Genomic DNA, 19,598 nt, shown 5'->3' on the forward strand with positions numbered 1-19,598 from the left:
AGCTTCCATTAATTATTGTTGCCAGAGGTTTGACTATTTTGAAATGATGGGAAGTTCTGCTGTACTTACACTTTCAAAGTTAAAACTGTGATTACGGCACCTTCCAACAAAGAGAAGCCTTGGAGCAGGTGCTCTCCAGCTTTGTGTGCTGCAGGTTTTGCTGCTGAGCTTTAGCTCTTTTCATTATGCTTACACATTTCCTAGTGACTGCAGAATACCGCTTTCATTATGATAGCAGAGTTCCTCCTGGATAAAAAAACCAATTTAGTTCTCAAAAAGAGTAAACTAACTTCTGTCATGGTGTATCAAAAGAATAGAAGTATATCCAAAGTGTAGGAAGAAAATGCAATGCAATGCAAAGAAAAGGAAACAACAAAACTCAGTAAACCTGTCTGTAGAAATACAATTGCATTTTGGATCAAAATAAATTTATACAGTTCTGTATCTGATGGGTCTTTTGCTCTGAGTATACTAACCAAATAAACATTTTTCTTGCAAGTTTTCTTGATCTCAGGGCAGTTTCACAGATACATATGGGAAGAGAATTTTCTTTTTTTTTTTTTTTTTCTTCTCCTGTGTAATAAGTAATGATGGCTAATGACACTGAAGGTGTTATGGTGCTGGTTTTACTGAGTTTAAAAAACAAGCAAAACAAAACAAAAAAACATATATGCTTGAACGGTTCTTTTAACTAGATGTTCAAGAGCAAGTTAACTTTTAACAGAGAGGGGGCAATAGATTTCAGCATTAAACAGTAAATTCTGTTTGAAATGGACATATCAGTGAACCTGTTGTGACCTTATGGAACCAACAGCATTGACTGAGAACCCTGGAGACACAGGCATGATGTAGGGGAGAAGGATTAGGGCTCTAAATATGAGCTTTAGCAATATCATCCTTTTTGTGTCAGATTTTTCAAGGTTAAAGATGCGTATCAGGGAAGAAAAAAAAAAAAAGAGAAAACTGCTTCTGCAGGCTTGTTATTTGTCATATTACATTTGCCATAACCAAGTTTGACAGGCTTTTCTTTATTTTTTCCAGCAGACAATATTATTGTTGAAGATTAGTCAGATGCCTTCTGTCCATTCCCTGCCTCACACGCTATGTCATGCAAGCAAGCTTTGATACACTTAGCATATAATTTAAATAAATGACTAATTTGGCAAGCATAATGGAAGGCACGCACACTATCCTTCAATTGCACAAACCTATTATGGAGCTTTGTTACATCAGCTTTTATCTTCCAGAGGGAAAAGTCAGAGGATTTACTTACAAGGGCTGTGTAACTCTGGATAGAACCAGTAAACGTTTTTGTAATTGCTATAAAGTACAGGAGCGGTCAGAAATGGAGATGAGAGAACAGCCATATGAAAACTTTGGAGATATTATTTTCAAGCAAACTACAACAAAAGACATTCTCATTGAGCTGTACAGGCTAACTGCTGAAAAGGAAAAACTGTTATCCAGTCTTTTGAGATCACATCATATTCCAAGCCTTGATAGAAGACAACAGGAGGGAAAGCAACAGGCTGTTTCTGGAGTCCAAAAACTTAGAGGTGATGACTACTCCAGTTTTACATATCGTCAGGAATTCTTTCTGGATTCCACAAGTAGTGACAATTTTAATTGCAAAAAGAAGAGTAAATATAGAAAGAAAGAGAGCTTTGAGGAATTCAGGCACTGGAAAGGGACAAAAAAGGTGCATGAACAATATCCTTCTTTGCTGAATGGGCAAGGCATGCAACTGGAAAATCAGAAGATGCCCCCCACAAGATTTCCTACCAGGAGTTTTCCCAGTTCCTTTTCCGCATCCAGTTGTCTAACAGTAAAAGGTAAGGATGACTTACCACTAGAAACTGGTATTCAACCAGAAAGAGAGGGAGAAGATTGGTATTTTCTTGAAAGCAACAAAGTTATGAAACTGGATGCCAACTTACCAAGTTGTGTATCAAAAGACAGCAATGATATGGTTCCGGTTGAACTATTGGATAATGGAGAATCCATTCTTGAAGTTAAGAATGTACAGCAGAGTATCACTTTGGTAGAGCCATCTCAGGACAATCTATCTAACCAACTAGAGACATTAAGTAAACCTGCAGCTGCTAAAAGCTTGAAAGATAAATGTACTGAGCAGGTATGCAAGGAGAAAGCAGCAATCGGAGTTGTTGTGAAAGTGCAGCATTCGGAAGCTTGTGTTAAAAAAGCCACACAAACCCATGCAGAGTCTTTATCTGATTTTCACAAAGGTAAAGAAATCGCTTCTCCCAATCTCACAGCAGTACCTAATGAGTTTATATCAAGAACTGGTGTATATTCGGTAGATGAAGCTGCTGGAGACTCTAAAAACAGCGTGCAGCAGGAAGAGGAGCAAGACGGCTCTGTTTTGCAGTACAAAGCAGAGAGAGTGCACATTACTGATGAGTCATGCAACCCTGTGGGAGCAGTCAATAAAGCTCTTCTGAAAGTTATACAGAGTGACAGTTTAGATGAAGCTGCAGAATGGAAGAGACTGCAACAAATTACAGCAGCAGACAGAAACCTGCCAGGCTCAATATATGAGAAAAGAACCACGGTATCCCGGGGAAGCAGCAAGCATTTATTTCTGAACCTGCCTGTAAGTGAAGGTCCTGATGTTTCTCAGACAGGTAATAATCTTAAACTGGAAGAGAAAAGGCTGCATTCACCCTCGTTAATAGCTGTGAGTAATGTTTTTAGTAATTCTTATCCGCTATCTAATACACACAAACAAATGTCACCTATTCCTTCTCCATTATCTTCAAGACTGCCTAGCCCACAGCTGCATCATCGGATTCTCCCACTACCTGCACAGAACGGCAAGGACGAACCTATGTTCGGTGACTATTGCAGTGGGAGGCACGGTGCTATAAACCTCTCTTTCAATGATTTGGAGCCGCAGTTTTATCTGAAGTTTTCTGAACCTGGAGAATTGGGATTTGCCATCAGACAGCCGGGCCTACATCAGAATGCAACTGCAGGGCATTTTGAAAAGCGCACTCTACAAGGAAGATTCACTACTCGGACACCTCAGAATTTCTGCCCAGGTCAGTCCTATTTTAGATATTCCTAAACTAGCAGAATTGACCATGCACGAAAGTATCAGAGCTTTTTAAAATATTAGCCTTTAATAATAAACCATGTTTCCTTTCAAACTATGTTTCACTGCTTAAAGAATGAGTGAAAAGCTGTTGAATTTTTAAACAAAAGTTATAGGTACGTAGGATTTGCTTTCAGATGCATTTTTTTTTTGTCAGATTTTGTTCAATGTTGTTGTTACCAAATCACTTATTATGATTTAACCAAAGTTAAATAGATACACAGAGAGGAAGCATGTTAAACTTTATTATTTATTTTATCAGTAACTATGTATAATTTTTCAACTTACTAAGAAATATATCCTAACATAATAGCTAAGATAATACCTTAAATAGATTTTTTTTCTATATAAAAAGGTCCTGTTTTTCCTGTGTTTTAATCTGTCAAAATGCTGTCATAACTTTTATTGTCCAAAGCATTCTTTTTCGTTTGTTTGGCTTTACTTACAGAATGTTGTATGAGCAAGCTAATTTACATTGCCTTAAGTATAGGACTGGTGTTGTGACCATTTAGCTACAAGAGATTGATGTAAATTCTCCACCAACAAAATGCTTGCTTTTAAAAGGACTGCATGCAAGAGTCATGTTAAAAAAAAGCACTGGAGTAAAGTGTATTGGTGTTTTTTAAACATATACTGTGAATATAAAAATGCATGAATGACATACTATACAGCTAGCTTTATTAGCTAGAACTTTGACTTTTATATCCTTTCTTTCTTTCTTTCTTTCTTTCTTTCTTTCTGTTTTTTTTTTTTTTTTTTTTTTTTTTCTTTCCTTGAGTAATAAGAAAGCCAGAGGACCTAATTCCACAGTGGTCTGGGTGTGGCTTAGGCTGGTCTGTATGTGTTTTAGGAAGGGGTAACAATGCAAGGGGATATCATTTCCCTATAAAAGAGAAAGAGGTCCTAATCTGCAACCTTAAAACTTTTCAAGGAAAATCAGATCACTTTCTCCCGGTTCACAAAAATGGAAAAAAAAAACCTCTCTTTTCTCTTTCTCTCTTTTTGTGGGTTAATCTTTTGTTGTTTTAGTTACCTAAATTGCTTCACTGGCTGTCTTAATAAGTGCCTTCCAGAGAGGGTGCAAGATGAGTTACAGGGTGCTACAGTCTAAAACAGGGAGGAAGACATGGCACAAGAAGAAGGGGAGGTGTGTAGGAATGTGAAGCCATTACCTTAGTCAAAGGGTGTTGAATGCTGCCTATGAGACTTGTGTTTATGTGTGCTGCTTCTATAAGTTGCTCTGTAATTGTAGTTGCACTCAAGACTATGTATAAATTTAGAGTGCTGTTAGATGAGTTGACAAAGCTAATGTAAACACTTACTGCTGGGGAAAAAAAAAAAAAAGTGTTATGCTCTTGTTCTTCCCTTTCTTCCTTGGTTCCTATTGTCCTGTCCCTCTTGTTACTTCTGGTACTGATCATAAGTTTTGGTGAGCTGGTTTACCTCATGAAACCAGCAGAAAATATCACCCCTTTAGAATAATATTTTTATTAAATTAAATTAAATTAAATTAAAAAAATATATAGTATTTTTAACTACTTTATAATTTAGGATCCTCAGATGGGGAACTATTGTGCTGCGCTCCATAAGAAAAATAAAACATCCATAAAAATAGCATCTGTTGGCTGAAAATCCAAGCTACTAAGCAGAAACGTCTTAGTGAAGAGAACAAAGTGCAGACAAAACAAGTCCATAGTTCTTGATTACAATTATCTTGCAACATTAGTACAGATATAAAATATGAGTGCAACTTTCTGAGAGATGTAATACTATTCCATTTTGTTTCATTTTCATGTATGATTGAGTGCCATCATTATTACCTGTGTGTCAGAAAATCTGTAACTTTAGGGAAGAGCTTCCTACTTTACTACCATATAGAAGACTGTACATATGTCTCTGGATCTGAGATAATATAAATTTCCATTTTGTTCTGAACTGGAGATTAAATCATTCTTACAGAGCATTGGTTGTACCCCTTTCCTGTAAGCATAAGAAATAAATAATTGTCTGTAGTACAGTAGGGCAAATGAAGCATCACCAAGTTTAGGCAACATAAGTGGTACTAAGATTTACAGCTGTAAATCTGCAGTCCTGGTTTGATCCTTATCAGACTCCTCCCATGTCTGAAGATCAAAATCCAAGACTATTGTTCAGATTTGTCTTTAATGGGGTACTGTTGTGAAATGGTTTCTCTTGCATCTTGTCTGTATTAAATTGTGTAAGTATCTACAATGAATCTAAGAGTCATGGAGATGTTCAGCTGACTATCAGTCGGTTTGGTTGAAGGTTTTATTTCATGTCAAAAATGCTGGTCTTATGAAAGTCTCCTCCAAAGCTTTATTACTCTCAGTCTGCAGCACTTAATACTGCAAAGCATTTGGAACCTTTCATTACCTGTGTATTTGGATAATTTGAGGAATTTATTAAAACATTATTTTAAGTGCAAAACCTCAAGGTGTTTTGCATTGTAAATGACAAATTGGACTCATAAAACTCTACCCATATTTTTTTAATTCTCTTTTGTGAGAATTTTTGTTTTAAATCACAGTTCTTCACTCTGACTGCGAGAATATTCTCCAATTATCTAGAACTGTAACATTTAGCTAAGGCGGAGTGCCTTTATCTGCTTTCACTTTTTCTGCAAGTTCAGTTTCTTTACAGCAAATATTCATGGCAAAAAATGTCCTCATTTCATTACACAGTTCTATCAGTAATTCACTTGAAAATACAGATTTCTGGACCTTCCTGTTGAAGTGCAACTGCTGGCCATGGGAACAGGCCACAGTTTTTATCTTAGCAGATTAATAGTTACCAGGGAAGAATTTGTATTTCAGTGATAATTATTTAGCAATTTTCTCTGTAAGTGGGGCTATGAATTAATGTTCCTATATTTGCATTTAGTAATTCCATTTGAATTACCAAAATCCTAAATAAAAGCTTTGGAATAAATTAAGAGTTTCAAGAAATAAATGTCCTCAATGTATCTGAATACCTGTCTCAAGGAAAGATGTTTTGAAAGCTTTCACTTTCTGACTGTGCTTCTTTCTCAAGTTAATATTTGCACTGACAGAAAAAGATAGGGAGAAAAATTTCAGTGTTGCTTTATTTAATTAATAGAGAATGCTACCAATATGTTGTCTTACTAAGTATTAACTGAAGGGAGAGGAAGATTACTGGTGTTTTTAGTAATTTGATTCAGAGCAGGAAACTTAAAAATCTCTGGTTATGACATAGCCTCTACAACTTTGGGCAATTCAGCCACGACATCCCATTACTCCAGGATGATCACCACACTTTGAGTCAGCAAAAGAGCCTGAGGTGGGTCATTTGCCATGTTTTCTTTTGTGTACGTTAGTGGTGGTGTTTAAAAAGAAGGAAGAACTGGTTAAGAGGAATGGTGAAAGAAAGAAGGAGAAGAAATTAGATTAATGGTGTCACCTCAGTGCCCCAGACAGTGAAAATGTACTCCTTCTGATACTTAGGAGTTGTGAGAGAGAAGTATATCTGACAAACACAGAAACGAAAAGTTAGTAGCACTATAGAGAAACTGAAAATGTCTGAGCCTGTGCCACTGAAAGGGACAGGACATTCTCCCTGTGTTATCTTCCCTTCTCCCAGCAGAGGCATCCTTTCTTACTATCCATGGCCCCATTGGAACAACTCTAGTGTTTATCTTGGTATTTAGAGTCAGATCACTAAGCAAATTGAAAACTAAGCCACAAGGAGAGAGGTGAACAGCTTTTGCTGGTTTAGTGAGCTGAACAGTTCACTAGCAATCTGATGAAAACCAAAGCTAATGCTCCAGTACCTCAGTTGCATTGCAACACTGTGGAAATGGCTAAAACAGAAGTTGTTAGGAATGGTGAATGAAACTGGATGATGAAGCTTTTAGGTGGATATGGTAGGTCTATTTAATTTGGGATGAAAAGAGAGAGGTTAGGCAATAGAGAAAGGGGAGCTCACATAGAGAGGGTAGGGAGCCTGGCCTTGGCTAGAATGGAGAACGGGAATGGAGTATCATGAAGTAAGTGTAGCACAGCAGGTTAGAGTTGAGAGGATTAATTTTTGAGGGAACATGTGTGAAAAGACCTGTAACCATTAGAGTGTATTTCAGTGGATGTAAAGTTACCGTGCTTGTTGTGATGTATGGAGGGCTGCTTATGCTCTGGAAGAGATTGCTAAATATAATTCTTCAGATTTCTCAAATATATACCCAAGAGCTCCTGGTAGTATATTCCAGACACAACAGTATCTGCATCTATCCCTGCTAATGATTAGATGGAGAATGTTATGTTTGCTTGTTACTGCCAATGGGAATTTTATGGCAGCAGCTTGATTTCCATTAGATGAGAGGTTTCTGTGGACAAAATTGACAATGAGCACTCTGGCAATTTTGTGTGGTTGTCAAAAGTTATGCACTGCTGTTTGAAAACATGCCAACTGTTAATGGTTACCTTCAGGAGATCCATTTTACAGTCTTAAAGTATAATAAAAGTGCTTCAACTTATAAAAGGCTGTTTACTGTAATATGGATAAATCCTTGAGTAAGTATTATCCTTAAATTGGTCTAAGATCAGAATCCTTGTATGTCAGTCTGCAAGTGTTTTTAAGGGAATAAAGAGCACAAAACTATTTTTAGCATGGTACTTCACATGCTGGTGGCTGGAGGAACAGTTTTCATAATCTTGCTTTGAAAGCTGTCCTACTCGTTATGACTTCCAACTTCCAGTAACATATTTCTGGGTTTATTTGTGTTTGCAATGTAAGCACAGCTTACTTCCATGTGAACTACAATACTCTGATTCTTCAAATATAGCAGTTATATAGTCTATTTAAATAATTTCCAGCATTAAGGTAGCAGGCTGTAGTATCACTTGTATAAGCCTTAGCGTTTGGATTTGATTGCCTGTATTAGAATTAACCACCAGACATATATATATGTCATATATATATATATATATAAAAATCTGTCTCCAGCACTAATGTGAAAAGATTTGCAATTGAAAAATGGGATGCAGGCAATGTTTTGTCCTAGATATGTAATGAAGGTAGAAAAAATAATGAATATAGAGTTACTATTTGAATTTTATTGTGTCTTTTCCTAACCTAAATCTTTGACTCTTTAAGATGAAAAGGGATGGACAAAGTCAGCAAGAGAAGTTAACAACACCTTGTGATGTGTTCCTGAACCATGGTTTTTGAAAATGAATTTTCATATAAACAGAACTATGTTTGAAGGCTCTTATAGCAGGAGACAGGTGATATTATATTGTTTTTGATGTTCCTTTTATAAGGAAGGGAAGGGTTTATAAATATCTTCTGTAATTGAAGTGGTTCAGAGAATTGCTAATTAGCATTTTAAAAGCACTGTAGCATTCTGTTCGTAACTAGTATGCACTTCATGAGGTAAGTTTGCATATAGATCACATGGAAACATGACGCATAGTTTCTCACAGGTAATTCACATGAAAGTAATATACATTTGAGTGTGTTGCTTCACAGAGAACAGCTTATTCAGTCTATGTACTTTGAAGATTCAATAAAGGAGTTAAAGAACTAAAACACTTGGGTAAAAACAGAATTACATGAAATGAGAAAAGAGAATTTATCACAGAAACTCAGGATTGTTTAGGTTGAGAGACCTCTTCATCTGATCTAGTCCCCTGCTCAACCAAGTTCACCCAGAGCAGGTTGCCCAGGACTGTGTCCAACTAAGTTTCAAATATTTCCAAGGAGGGGGACTCCACAATCTCTCTGGACAACCTGTGTGAATGCTCAGTCAACCTCCCAGTAAAGAAATGTTTTCTGATTTTCACATGTCATTACATACTTTTTAATGTATGCTTGTTGCCACTTTTCACTGGACACCACTGAAAAGAGCCCGACTTCCTCTTCTTTGTTCCCTCCTATCAGATATTTGTACACATTGATAAGAATCCCTCCTCAGAGCCCTCTCTTCCCCACGCTAAAGAGCTCCAGCTCTGTAAGTATCTCCTCTTATGAGATGCTCCAGTCATCATCCTAGCCCTTCATTGCACTTTCTCCAATATGTTCATGTCTCTAGTACTGGGAAGCCCAGAACTGGACATGTTACTCCAGATGCAGTCTCACTAGTGATGAGTAGAGGAAGAAGGATCGCCTTCCTCAGCCTGTTGGCAATAATCCTAATAATGCAGCCTAGGATATTTTTTTTTGTCACACAGGTGCATTGCTGGCATTCTTGTTAAACTGGCACTCGTGTTCAACTTGCTGTCCACCAGGACCTTGAAGTTCTTCTCTGCAAAACTGCTTTCTGGACAGCTTGGCACCTAGCATATGCCAGTGCTGGGGTTGTTCCTCTGTAGGTGCAGGACTTTGTACTTCCCTTGGTTGAGCTGCATGAAGTTCCTGTCAGCCCATTTCTCAAGCCTGTTAATATCCCTCAGAGTGGCATTAGAACCCGCTGGTGTATCAGCCACTCCTCCAAATGTTCTATTATTTGCAAACTTGCTGAGGGTGTGTTGAGGGTGTGCACTATCCAGTTATCAGGGTCAATGAAAACGTTGAACAGTAATGGTTCCAGTATTTTGTCCTGTATATTTTTTCCTCCCAACAGGAACTACTGATCACAACTCCCACTGATCACAAACCTCTGGGCCTGGTCATTCAGCCAGTTTTTAATCCTGTCCATTTATCTAACCCATATTTTGTCATCTTCTCTGTGATGATGTTACAGGAGACAGAGTCAAAGGCTTTATTAAAGTAAGGGTAAACAACAGCCGCTGTTCTCACCTCATCCACCAAGGTAGTAACCTCATTGTAGAAGTTGAAATTGCCCAAGCATGATTTCTCCTTTGTAAATCCATGCTAGTACTCCCCATCATGTTCTTGTCCTTCACCTGTTTGAAAATGTTTCCCAGGAGGATTTTCTGCATCATATTCCCAGGGACTCAGGTGAGAATGACTGACCTGTAGTTTCTTGGGTCTTCCTTCTTGAAGATAGGAGTGATATTTGCTCTCTTCCAGTCCTCAGAAACCTCTAACAGTTGCCATGACCATTTAAAGATAATAAAGAGTGGCCTCACAGTGACAACAGATTGCTCCTGCAGAAACCCGCAAGTTGTGGGTGCAACCTGTTTGGTCCCATGGACTTAAGTACATCTAGTTTGTTTAAATGCTCCTTAACCAGGTCCTCCTCCATCAAGGGTAAGTCTTGCTCCAGAATTCCCCTCTGGTATCAGAGGCCTGTGATTTCTGAAAGCAGGTTTTACTGGTAAAGGCTAAGGTGAAGAAGGCATTGAGTAACTCAGTCTTCTCCGTGTCATTTGTTACCAGTTTCCCTGCCCTATTCAGCAATTACTCAGTTGATGATTTTTCATGGTTTTCCAAACTTGAGTTTCATCTCAGTTTTTCTAAACAAAATATGACAAATTTCAAAGATTAATTATGATAGTGATATTCAAAAGTTTGGAATCCAACCTTGGCCTTAATAGAACCAGTATAAGTGTACACACCTAGGAGGAAAGAGTCATGAGTTCTGTTTTTCCTCTGGATTATCATCTCTGCAAAATCCAGTTACCTTCTCAGTGTTGTCACTAATACCAATTTCTATTCCAAACTTGTTTCTTTTTGCCCAGTCTAAAGCCTTGACATGTTTCTAATATTTTACAGAATTATGCTACCTGAAATCTCAGTATGGCTGAGAGGTAGTTATTTCTGAGACCATTCCAGATATTGCCTTCCTGTATCATAGTGCATAACATGATAACTCCCGACTGCCACTTAGGTCTGTAAGATAGATGCTCTCTTTGATTTGGACTTCTGTTGTGCCTTCGGTAGACAGTTGCAGTCTAAAACTAAAATATTCAGGTTAAGTCTCCTTTTCCTTCTAGATATGTGATCCTGCCAACTGCTCTAATAGGTTCCAACTAAAACTACAGTAGGTATATAGCTCTTTCATAGATGTTTATTTTGCTATTATGTTCAGTGTACTTACTTGTAGTTTGACTGCATCTTAATTTCTTTAAAGGACATCATTTTATCTTCTGAGTCTTACAACACATTGTAATGATAAGAGATCGTTAATACTTCTTCCCAGTGAAGCCAAAATCTTTTTTATATTACTGTAAACAATGTTAGCCAATGCTGCATTAAAATTATAGATTTATAACAGTTTGAAATGAATGTGGAGTGGTAGTTCGGACAAAGTCTGAGTTAAAAAGATCCTCTGAAGACTGACTTTCAGTAGATGCTGTGAACAAATAGTTCCTGTTTTACTTGAATGACTTCCCAGCATGACACGCTTAAGCAATAGTTGTATTTTCATCTCCCTCTGTAACATGTGACTCTCTAGTCAAAGACAATCAGTGAGGGGAAACCAAGTGAATTAAATTGGAATGAAAAAACAGAGACAGCTTAATGTTTGATGCTGGTCACAGATTAACAATTTTCTGTTTCATGGGTGGGAGAAAAGGCCAAAGCATTCACACTGGTTTACAGTTTGTGCATTTAATTTAAGAGGCTTACTGTAATGAAATGGGATTTTTTCACCAGTGTAAAAAGAATGTCTTGAAGTAAAATATTGAAATAATTAGAAGTTTTAATTTATTAAATCTGTAGTTGTAATTTGTTAAATCTGTATGTATTCTGTTGTCAATTTAAAACAAGTAAATAGAAATGGTTCTGCTGACGTTCTTGATGGGTCAGGATTATATATAAGCTGAGATCAAATTCAAGTGTTTACCTGTGTAAGTATAAATTAATAATGTAACAGGAATATTAAAAAGCTGTTATAGCTGCTCTTTGGTATTTTGTTTCTGAAGAAATGATGTTGAACCAAATCAAACTTGTAAAAATGGTGGGAAAAAGCCCTCTATATTCCCTTCTAAAAATGTGCTCAAAAATATAAGTAATGAAAATGAATAAAGATGCAATTTATGTGCATGTGGTTTATCATTATCAGTAAATAATTTTGAATAGTATAATTTAGAGGTGACATTAAATCTAAAATAACACACTTAAATAAGTAGTGAATATTATTTAGAAGCACCTAAAGCTTTATCTTGGCCATACTATTAAAATACTGCTCCTAGTGGATTAATGATGTATTTAATTATTTGTGGCAGGGGAATTTTTCTTTGGGATTAGATTATGACTACCCTTGAATTTAGATAATGGCAGCCTCTTACTCCCTGAAAGTGTTTAGATTTTTCCAGAGCATAGTCAAATGTCTCCTCAGGATTGAATGTTATATTTCTTGTGAGGATAGGTCAGAGAAAAGGCAAGTCTTGTTGGATGCATTCTACCGGAGGTATTTCAAAGACTGAGTGAAATTGCTCTTTACCAGAAATAGAGGTGCACAAGGAAGGAAAGAGAAATACTTCACAATTTCTCAACTGGGTGATGTTCACTATATACTGCCTCCTGGAGTTTCCTGGGCAATAAAGATTTTGATGGAAGTGTTAAAAAAGAGAAGTGTCATATTTTTTGCCTTTTATATATATATATGTGTGTGTGTGTATGTATATATATATATGTATGTATATACATATATATAATACATATATACACATACATATATATATATATACATATATATATATATAACATTTGATATTGCAATGAAAAGCATATGTGACATCTTTGTGTTTTAAGTACACTGAGTTATCTCTAAGTGTTTCTTTGTCATCGGTACACAATCTATTTATACTAACTGGGTTCACTTAAAACTGCAAAGATTATGAGCATTGCCAAGTGTTTTGAGTGAGTGTTTTGGCAAATGTGTGGCTATGATGGCTCTCATTTCTCTTCAGTATGTTGGAAAAATGAAGGTGGAAAAACTTTATGTACCAAAAAAAAAAAAAAACCACAAAGAAACAAAAAACCTTGATAAAGGCATTCCGAGTTCCTAATTTATAACTTTTTAGCATTTTCTGTCTTAGTACATCTACCTTATGTGTAGAAAAAGCTTCCTGATTGTTATCCCTGTAAACTGGATTCTCTTACCTCAACAAAGCCACTGAACGTTTGTAAGATAAAACAATTTTTACTGGGTGTACAAAGTGTAGTATATTGTCTCTTGCTCTTGTTTTGGTGACAGAAACAGAAGTGAAAATAACAGCTGTTGTACATAGGAGTGTGGCCAATAAGAAGCTAGGACTTCTATGAGCATACAAACTCAGTCATTATTGAGGAAGAAGTAGCGCATGGCCTAAAATGGCGTCCTCCCCATCCTGTGGCTACCACGCGCACCACACAGATGGGCAGTGTGACAAGCGGGCCCTCTCAGGCCTGGGCTCCGCAGCTGCAGGCCTTACCCTTGTATTTTAAATAGATTTTACAATTCAAACTTGAGATATATTTGATATATTAATATATACCAGTCAGTTTTTTTATTCTTTTTGGAAAATGTCAGCTTTTATTTTGAACAAACATACAAACAAACCCCACTTTTTTTTTCTTTCTTTTTTTTTTTTTTTTTTATCAGCCAGATAGCAACTTTCTGAAAATTATTTTCTAGGCGATAAATAAATCCCCAATAATTTAATAGATGACATTTTTTCATTTTTAATACATCTTCTTACACAGGCAGAATCGTCTTGCAGAAGACCTAAGCATTTATTGATAATGCTTTTGTACTCTAATTTTCTCTTATATGCTGTTTTCATGGGATATTGAACAAGTAATTTTTGTACTAGTTTACTGCAGTTTTAGATATTATGGGTAAGGTGAGTACCACCATATGAACTGCCAAGAAAGGCTTGCACCTTTCATTCTTATGATTCATTTGTACTCTACTTTTGAACTTGCTTATGCAAATTATATTTAATTAGGGGAGGAAAAAAACACACACACAAAAAAAATTGTTTGTCATCCAAAGCTCAGAAGAAAAGTATTAGCACATACTTCTTCCGCTTTTTACTTGTTTCAAGAATCTTCTACTGATGTCACCTAGTTTATAAGGCAGTTTTTAATTTCAGTATTTTTCTTCTGTTTTTCCAAGTCATTGGGAAAAAAATTCCCAACTTTTTTGCTTAGCTTGACAGCCTTGAACCATCCAAGGATTTTTTCTCTTGTCTACTGATTAGCAAAATAGGCCAATCCTAATTAGCCCAAAGAACCATATTTTTCTTCTCATCAGGCACTGAATGTTTGTCCAGTTATTTTCATGAAGGTGACTGGATAACATTTATACTATTTCATCCTACAGTCTCTGCAAAGGTTTGTTTCTATTCTCATCAGTTTTTGGTGACCAGTAAGAGCTTAGGGTTTATAGGTTTCTGAAAGGTTTCATTCAAAGGTTAGCAGAAAATAGACTATAATCTAAAGCTAGCTGAAATTTCCAGTGTGACATAGGACTTTGCAAGAGATCTCTTTTCTTAAAGAACTAGCTTTGTGATAGTTAAATCCAGTGTGATTACTTTCTTCTGTAACACTTCCAAAAGGAAATGTTTTTCATCATGCAGATGTCTTTTATTAAATTTAATTTTTGTTGTTGTTGTTGTCTTCTGTGGTATTTCTGACCACACATTTACTTTCAAATCCAACTTTTTTCCCCCCTCTACTTAATCTTATTTCAGTTAGAGTAATTGTGGATGCGTTATATTAGAACAGTCACATAGGATGTGTTTGGATTGCATGTCTGGTCCACGCTAGCAACCTGCTGCTTTTCCAGTTTGAGAGTTGCTGGCTGGATACTCATGCTGTTTGAAGGGCTTCTGGAGCTTGAACAATTCTTGTGTAGTTGCAGTTGCTGAGATGTGTGCCCAGACCCCGTACATCTGTGGTGGCAGGGCTGGCGTTACACATCTCACACCCCAGTGACTTGATTCCACCATTGCTGCACAGAGGAAGGAATTTAGGCTTTTCATCTTACGGGTTAGGTGTGACTCTAGTCTTAAAGGGGATTTCAGACTATAAACAAAGATACACTGGGCTTGAGGCATTAATAATGTGGATGGTCAGTGAGACAGGGATAAAAGCAGGTTCAATTAACTTAGTAAAGTAAGTTGCAGCTCTGTCATCAGAGAGGTGAATTCTCTTAGGTGTAACTCTCATGAAATTGATGTTAAATGTGCAAATTAGGCTGACGGCTGGGTGTTCCAGTGGAATGAATGAAAAGTTCCTTGGAATTCAGGTCTGCTTTCACTGTTTTCACTGCTAAGAACAACATTTAATGATACTTTACATTTGAACAATCATGGCTTTGAATGACCATGGAAATATTTCCACCCATCCTTTTGGCGATGTGTTCATAAAGCAGATGTTTGGTGTACTGTTTCTCTTTCTGACTCGTCAGTCATCCTTACAACATTTCCACAACCCCTTCAAAACTTCTACTTTATTCCTATTACTTTTCTTCTTTTTTAGGCAATTGAATCCCACTAAATTCTAATGTAAATGATGTGACAGCTTTTTATGATGAAAAATGTTAAAATTCATCAGTCAAATTAATCCAAATTAGGGTTATTCAGGAAAAAAAAAATTAGAAAATATATGAATTTTTGTCTAGAATCTCATCGTGTAATTTGGTCTGTGATAGCCTTTGTTCTAAAACTTGAACTATGCTTAATTCTGCGTTCTTTTTTCTGGGAACTACCTTTATTTTCATGTTGCATTTCCAATTAACTGTAATCTTGTTATTTTTCTGTGTCAGTGTAGTAAGGTACTTCATCTGACTTTTAACCATAAATTAAGTTGAGATTTTCTGGAAAATGATTATACAGTCCTCAGTCCAGTGAAATAGCATCCTTTTAAGTTATTTATTTAAGTCCTAAAAGGAAGTTTGATGAGATGAGACTAATTGTACTTCTTGGTGAAACAAATATAGGGCTTAAGAGGACAGACTCTAGAGGTCTTTGGCCAACATGCAAAATTTGCATAATAGGTTTGCTGTTACAACAGGACTATGAGTAACACAAATAAAAGGAAGTTTGTCTCTTATTTGGTTCTTTTGGCATCTACAGTTGCAGATGAAAGAATTTTAAAGTATAAAGTATACCTTTTGTATGAATCAGAAATATGACCAACAGCATTTTGCTGTCGCGCTCTCACATAGTGGTATGGCATATGTTAGTCACTGGGCCTTAAAAGAGGAAAATATCCTTTTCAAGCACAGTGTTGAACACACACTTAACTTGAAGCAAGACTGAGAACAAGCGTGTGCTTATGATCAACTTAGACAGGAATGTTTTCCAAAACAAAATTACATACTAGATGGCCAGCAATTGCTAAGTTGTAATTTTATTTTTAAAGGAAATGTAATACTGGCAGCCTTGAGGCTGCTGGATTGCAGTAATGGCTGGTATTTGTATCTGGCCCATGAGCATGCCAGTGAAAAATTTCATGTGACAAAAATCCATTTGGCTAATGAACCCCCTTTTAATTAGACCTCGAATTTTCAAAGGAACACAGCTTAATTTTTTCCTCAGTAATGTAATATAACTGCATGAAACTGCTGAAAAAATGAAATGAATGACAAATACTTTCAAGTGAATTAAGCAGACTACTTGTTAGGTGCTTAGATGTCTAAGGCTTTCTTTTGCTCTGCCAGATTTGACTGAGGCCAATAGAAAGGGCTAGGTTACATAATGAAGAGTGTTTTTTCTTGTTTCATGATAATGGCCTTTGGGTTTGTGAGTGACTTGGTAAAGCTGAGAAATTTGTCATTCCTTCTGCTGGTTTATACAATTACTCAAAGGTGCAAGTGTTATTAAACATGCATGTAATATCTTGCAGATGTTACACAGTCAGCCAAACGCTATGTCTGAAAAAAAAGTATTTCCATAAAAGCACTTAAAACAACAAAAAAAGCTATCCCCCAACTTGACTAATTCCAGTGTGCAGATGTGTCAGAGTTGAGACTACCTGTGCAATCTGCTGTAGGGAATCTGCTTTGGCAGAAGGGTTGGACCTGATGATCTCTGGAGGTCCCTTCCAGCTCCTACAATTCTGTGATTCTGTGAGACTGACCAATGTTGTATCTCATTTTAGAAGTTTCTTGTTAAAAATACAAATAAATACAGACTATTAAAAGAAGAAATTCAGGTGGTAACTATGGATGTAAATTCTAGACCTTTTCTGCATTGTTTCTGATCTGTACTTTAAGACTGTTTAGCAGATTGCTATAGCTACCTAGTCCTTTACTGAATCTTGCTCTAATACAAAGGAAATGAGCGTTAGAGGTGGTTATTCTGGAGCAGTGACACTAGTCAATGTTCCCTAATGGTTTCTGAAACCTCTGCTGTACTGTTTTCCTTTCACTCCCCTCTTCTGCATTGCCCCAACAGTTCATCCAGTCCTCATCAGTCATCATCACTAACTATGAAATCAGTGCTGATGTGTTGGAGGGTGTATAACCTGATCTGACACAGTCTGCCTGAGGAGCAGGGACACTGATCTAGTCAGTGTGGATCATATCGTGCTATTTAGGAAGAAATGCCATGATGAATGCAGAAAGCACTTACTGGGCAGTAAAAGGGCATTTGAAATTCAAGGAAATAAATACAAAGTGAGTGGCTGGAGAGGCTGTTCAGGAATGGCTTTTTCACTTCCCCTTCAGCACAGTAACTGATGTGCACTGAAGAATGTTTCTAGGAGCCAAGTTGAGAAGAAACAAAAGGATGTAGTCCTTCATGTAGAATGCAGCTATGCATGTAGTGTGTGGTGGTGTGGAATGCTTTGCCAAAGGATGCTGCAGAAACCAGCATCCAGGTTAGTGTGGGGGGCCTCGGAACCAAAGTCTTCTGAGGGTTACTGAAAAGGTTTCCAAGCTGTACATGGTGGGAGGACAGGAGAGAACATGGAGGAAGTATTGCTGGGCATGTGACGTTCTTAAACACTTGCTTAGGTTTAGGTCTCTGTTGGATGTAGTATATTTAGCTAGTTAGACCTTTAATTTGACTCAGTGTTGCTATTCTTATGTTCTTTTTCTTTCTTTTTCTCCTATATTTAAAAAAACAATTGTATTTCTTGATGACACTGCTTACGCTGATGTTATCCTTTGTATTACTGCAGTGATCTGGTGCTGTTTAGGAATGCTTTAGGAACGTCTTTAATCTGAAAATAATTCTGCTTCTAAGGAAGGCAGTCAGTTTCCAAAAATGCTGCTAGTGATAAAATAAATAAAACAAATACTGCTGGGCAGATAATTTTGGGGAAAAATTTAATTCCTTGTAGTTATTTCATTTTATGGCTTTATGACTGACCCCAAGAGGGAAAGAAAGGGAAATGCTGAGACAGTGTAGTTCATCCTACTAGATGTTTTACAACCTCTAATTTGTATTATATTGGACTTCCTATCATCAGTCAATATATAGAATCAAAAACTTTCCCTTGCTAAGAAGCAATACTTATTCTTAAGGAACTGTGTATACCTTTTCTTACCACATAGATTAGAAGTACTTTGACTGTTTTCTAAAGTTTTCCTTCATTCTAATGAACAGATGATATCTCTCTCAGACCTGGCTAGCTGATCGTGTTTCAGCTACATTGAACTTGAGACTTGATTCTAGGTAAGGTCCAATATTACAGTACAAACATGTGCAGGTAAGAACAGGTTGGAAACTTGCTTGGTTCCATCTAGGACAGATTCATGAGACAGTTCAGGACAGATGCTGAACCGTGTGGTTCTACAGTTGCAGAAATGTTTTGTTTTGTTTTTTAATAGAGTTGAACACAGTTTATTTGCTTAGGGATTTCTTACATTTCAACTTACAATGAGTGATAAGTGACCTGTCCAATGTCAATGTCTTTCCACTTGCACACATTCAGCACTCAGATAGTTAAATGTCTTGACATGCAAATTCTTAGTATCAGGATTATTTTTTATTCTTTATATCCTAAGCAGCCTGCTGTCCTAGATAAGTGCAGCTGTTTAAGCTTTTTGATTATATACTTTGCCAAGAAAATCTTTTGAGTGCTGCTTGTGGTACTTAAGAGTACACTAAAGTCATCTTAAAGCACTAAAGTGCACTAAAATCTTCTTAATTGGAATCCTTTCACAGTCTGTTGCTTCTCCTAAATCCACCACCTTTTACTGTCTTTTGTCTTATAGCTCTCCCTCTCCCACTTTCTCTCATCTTAATGAGTTGACCCTGGGCAACTTTCTGCCTATTCCTCCAGTTAATAGCTCCTCTCCTTTGTCTCTCTGCCATCTTAGCTGCCTCAAACACTCTCCTTGTTCCGTTTCTTTCTGCCTTCTTTTCACTCAAGTCTTTCTCTCCGTATACCTCAGATATTTTGACATGTTTCAGTGCTTTGTTCAGTGTTTGTTCAAGACTCATTTCTGCCTTTACACAATGTTCTAGCTCCTGCCCTAATAAAAAAGGATTATTCTTCACTGGCTCTTGTAGTCAGTAACTGAACCCGACCTGTGTTATGTTGCACGGAATCCTAGAATGGCAGAGGCTGGGAGGAACCTCTAGAAATCATCTAGTCCACCCTCCTGAATGTAGTATGATGATGATAATGAGGTTTGTTCTTTTCTGAATATGAAGTATTTCTA

At 36.8% G+C, this 19,598-nt stretch overlaps 1 protein-coding gene across 1 annotated transcript in view; it reads left to right on the forward strand.

Moving 5' to 3' along the window:
- FMN1 (formin 1) overlaps positions 1–19,598 on the forward strand; it is a 197,630-nt gene that overhangs the window by 9,930 nt on the left and 168,102 nt on the right. The window contains 1 exon segment of the mRNA XM_032189407.1: positions 1,045–3,062. Coding sequence (XP_032045298.1) covers positions 1,151–3,062 — 1,912 coding nt within the window. The 5' untranslated portion in view covers positions 1,045–1,150.

Source organism: Aythya fuligula, chromosome 5 (assembly GCF_009819795.1).
Source record: "Aythya fuligula isolate bAytFul2 chromosome 5, bAytFul2.pri, whole genome shotgun sequence".
In the NCBI taxonomy this organism is placed as follows: Eukaryota; Metazoa; Chordata; class Aves; order Anseriformes; family Anatidae; genus Aythya; species Aythya fuligula.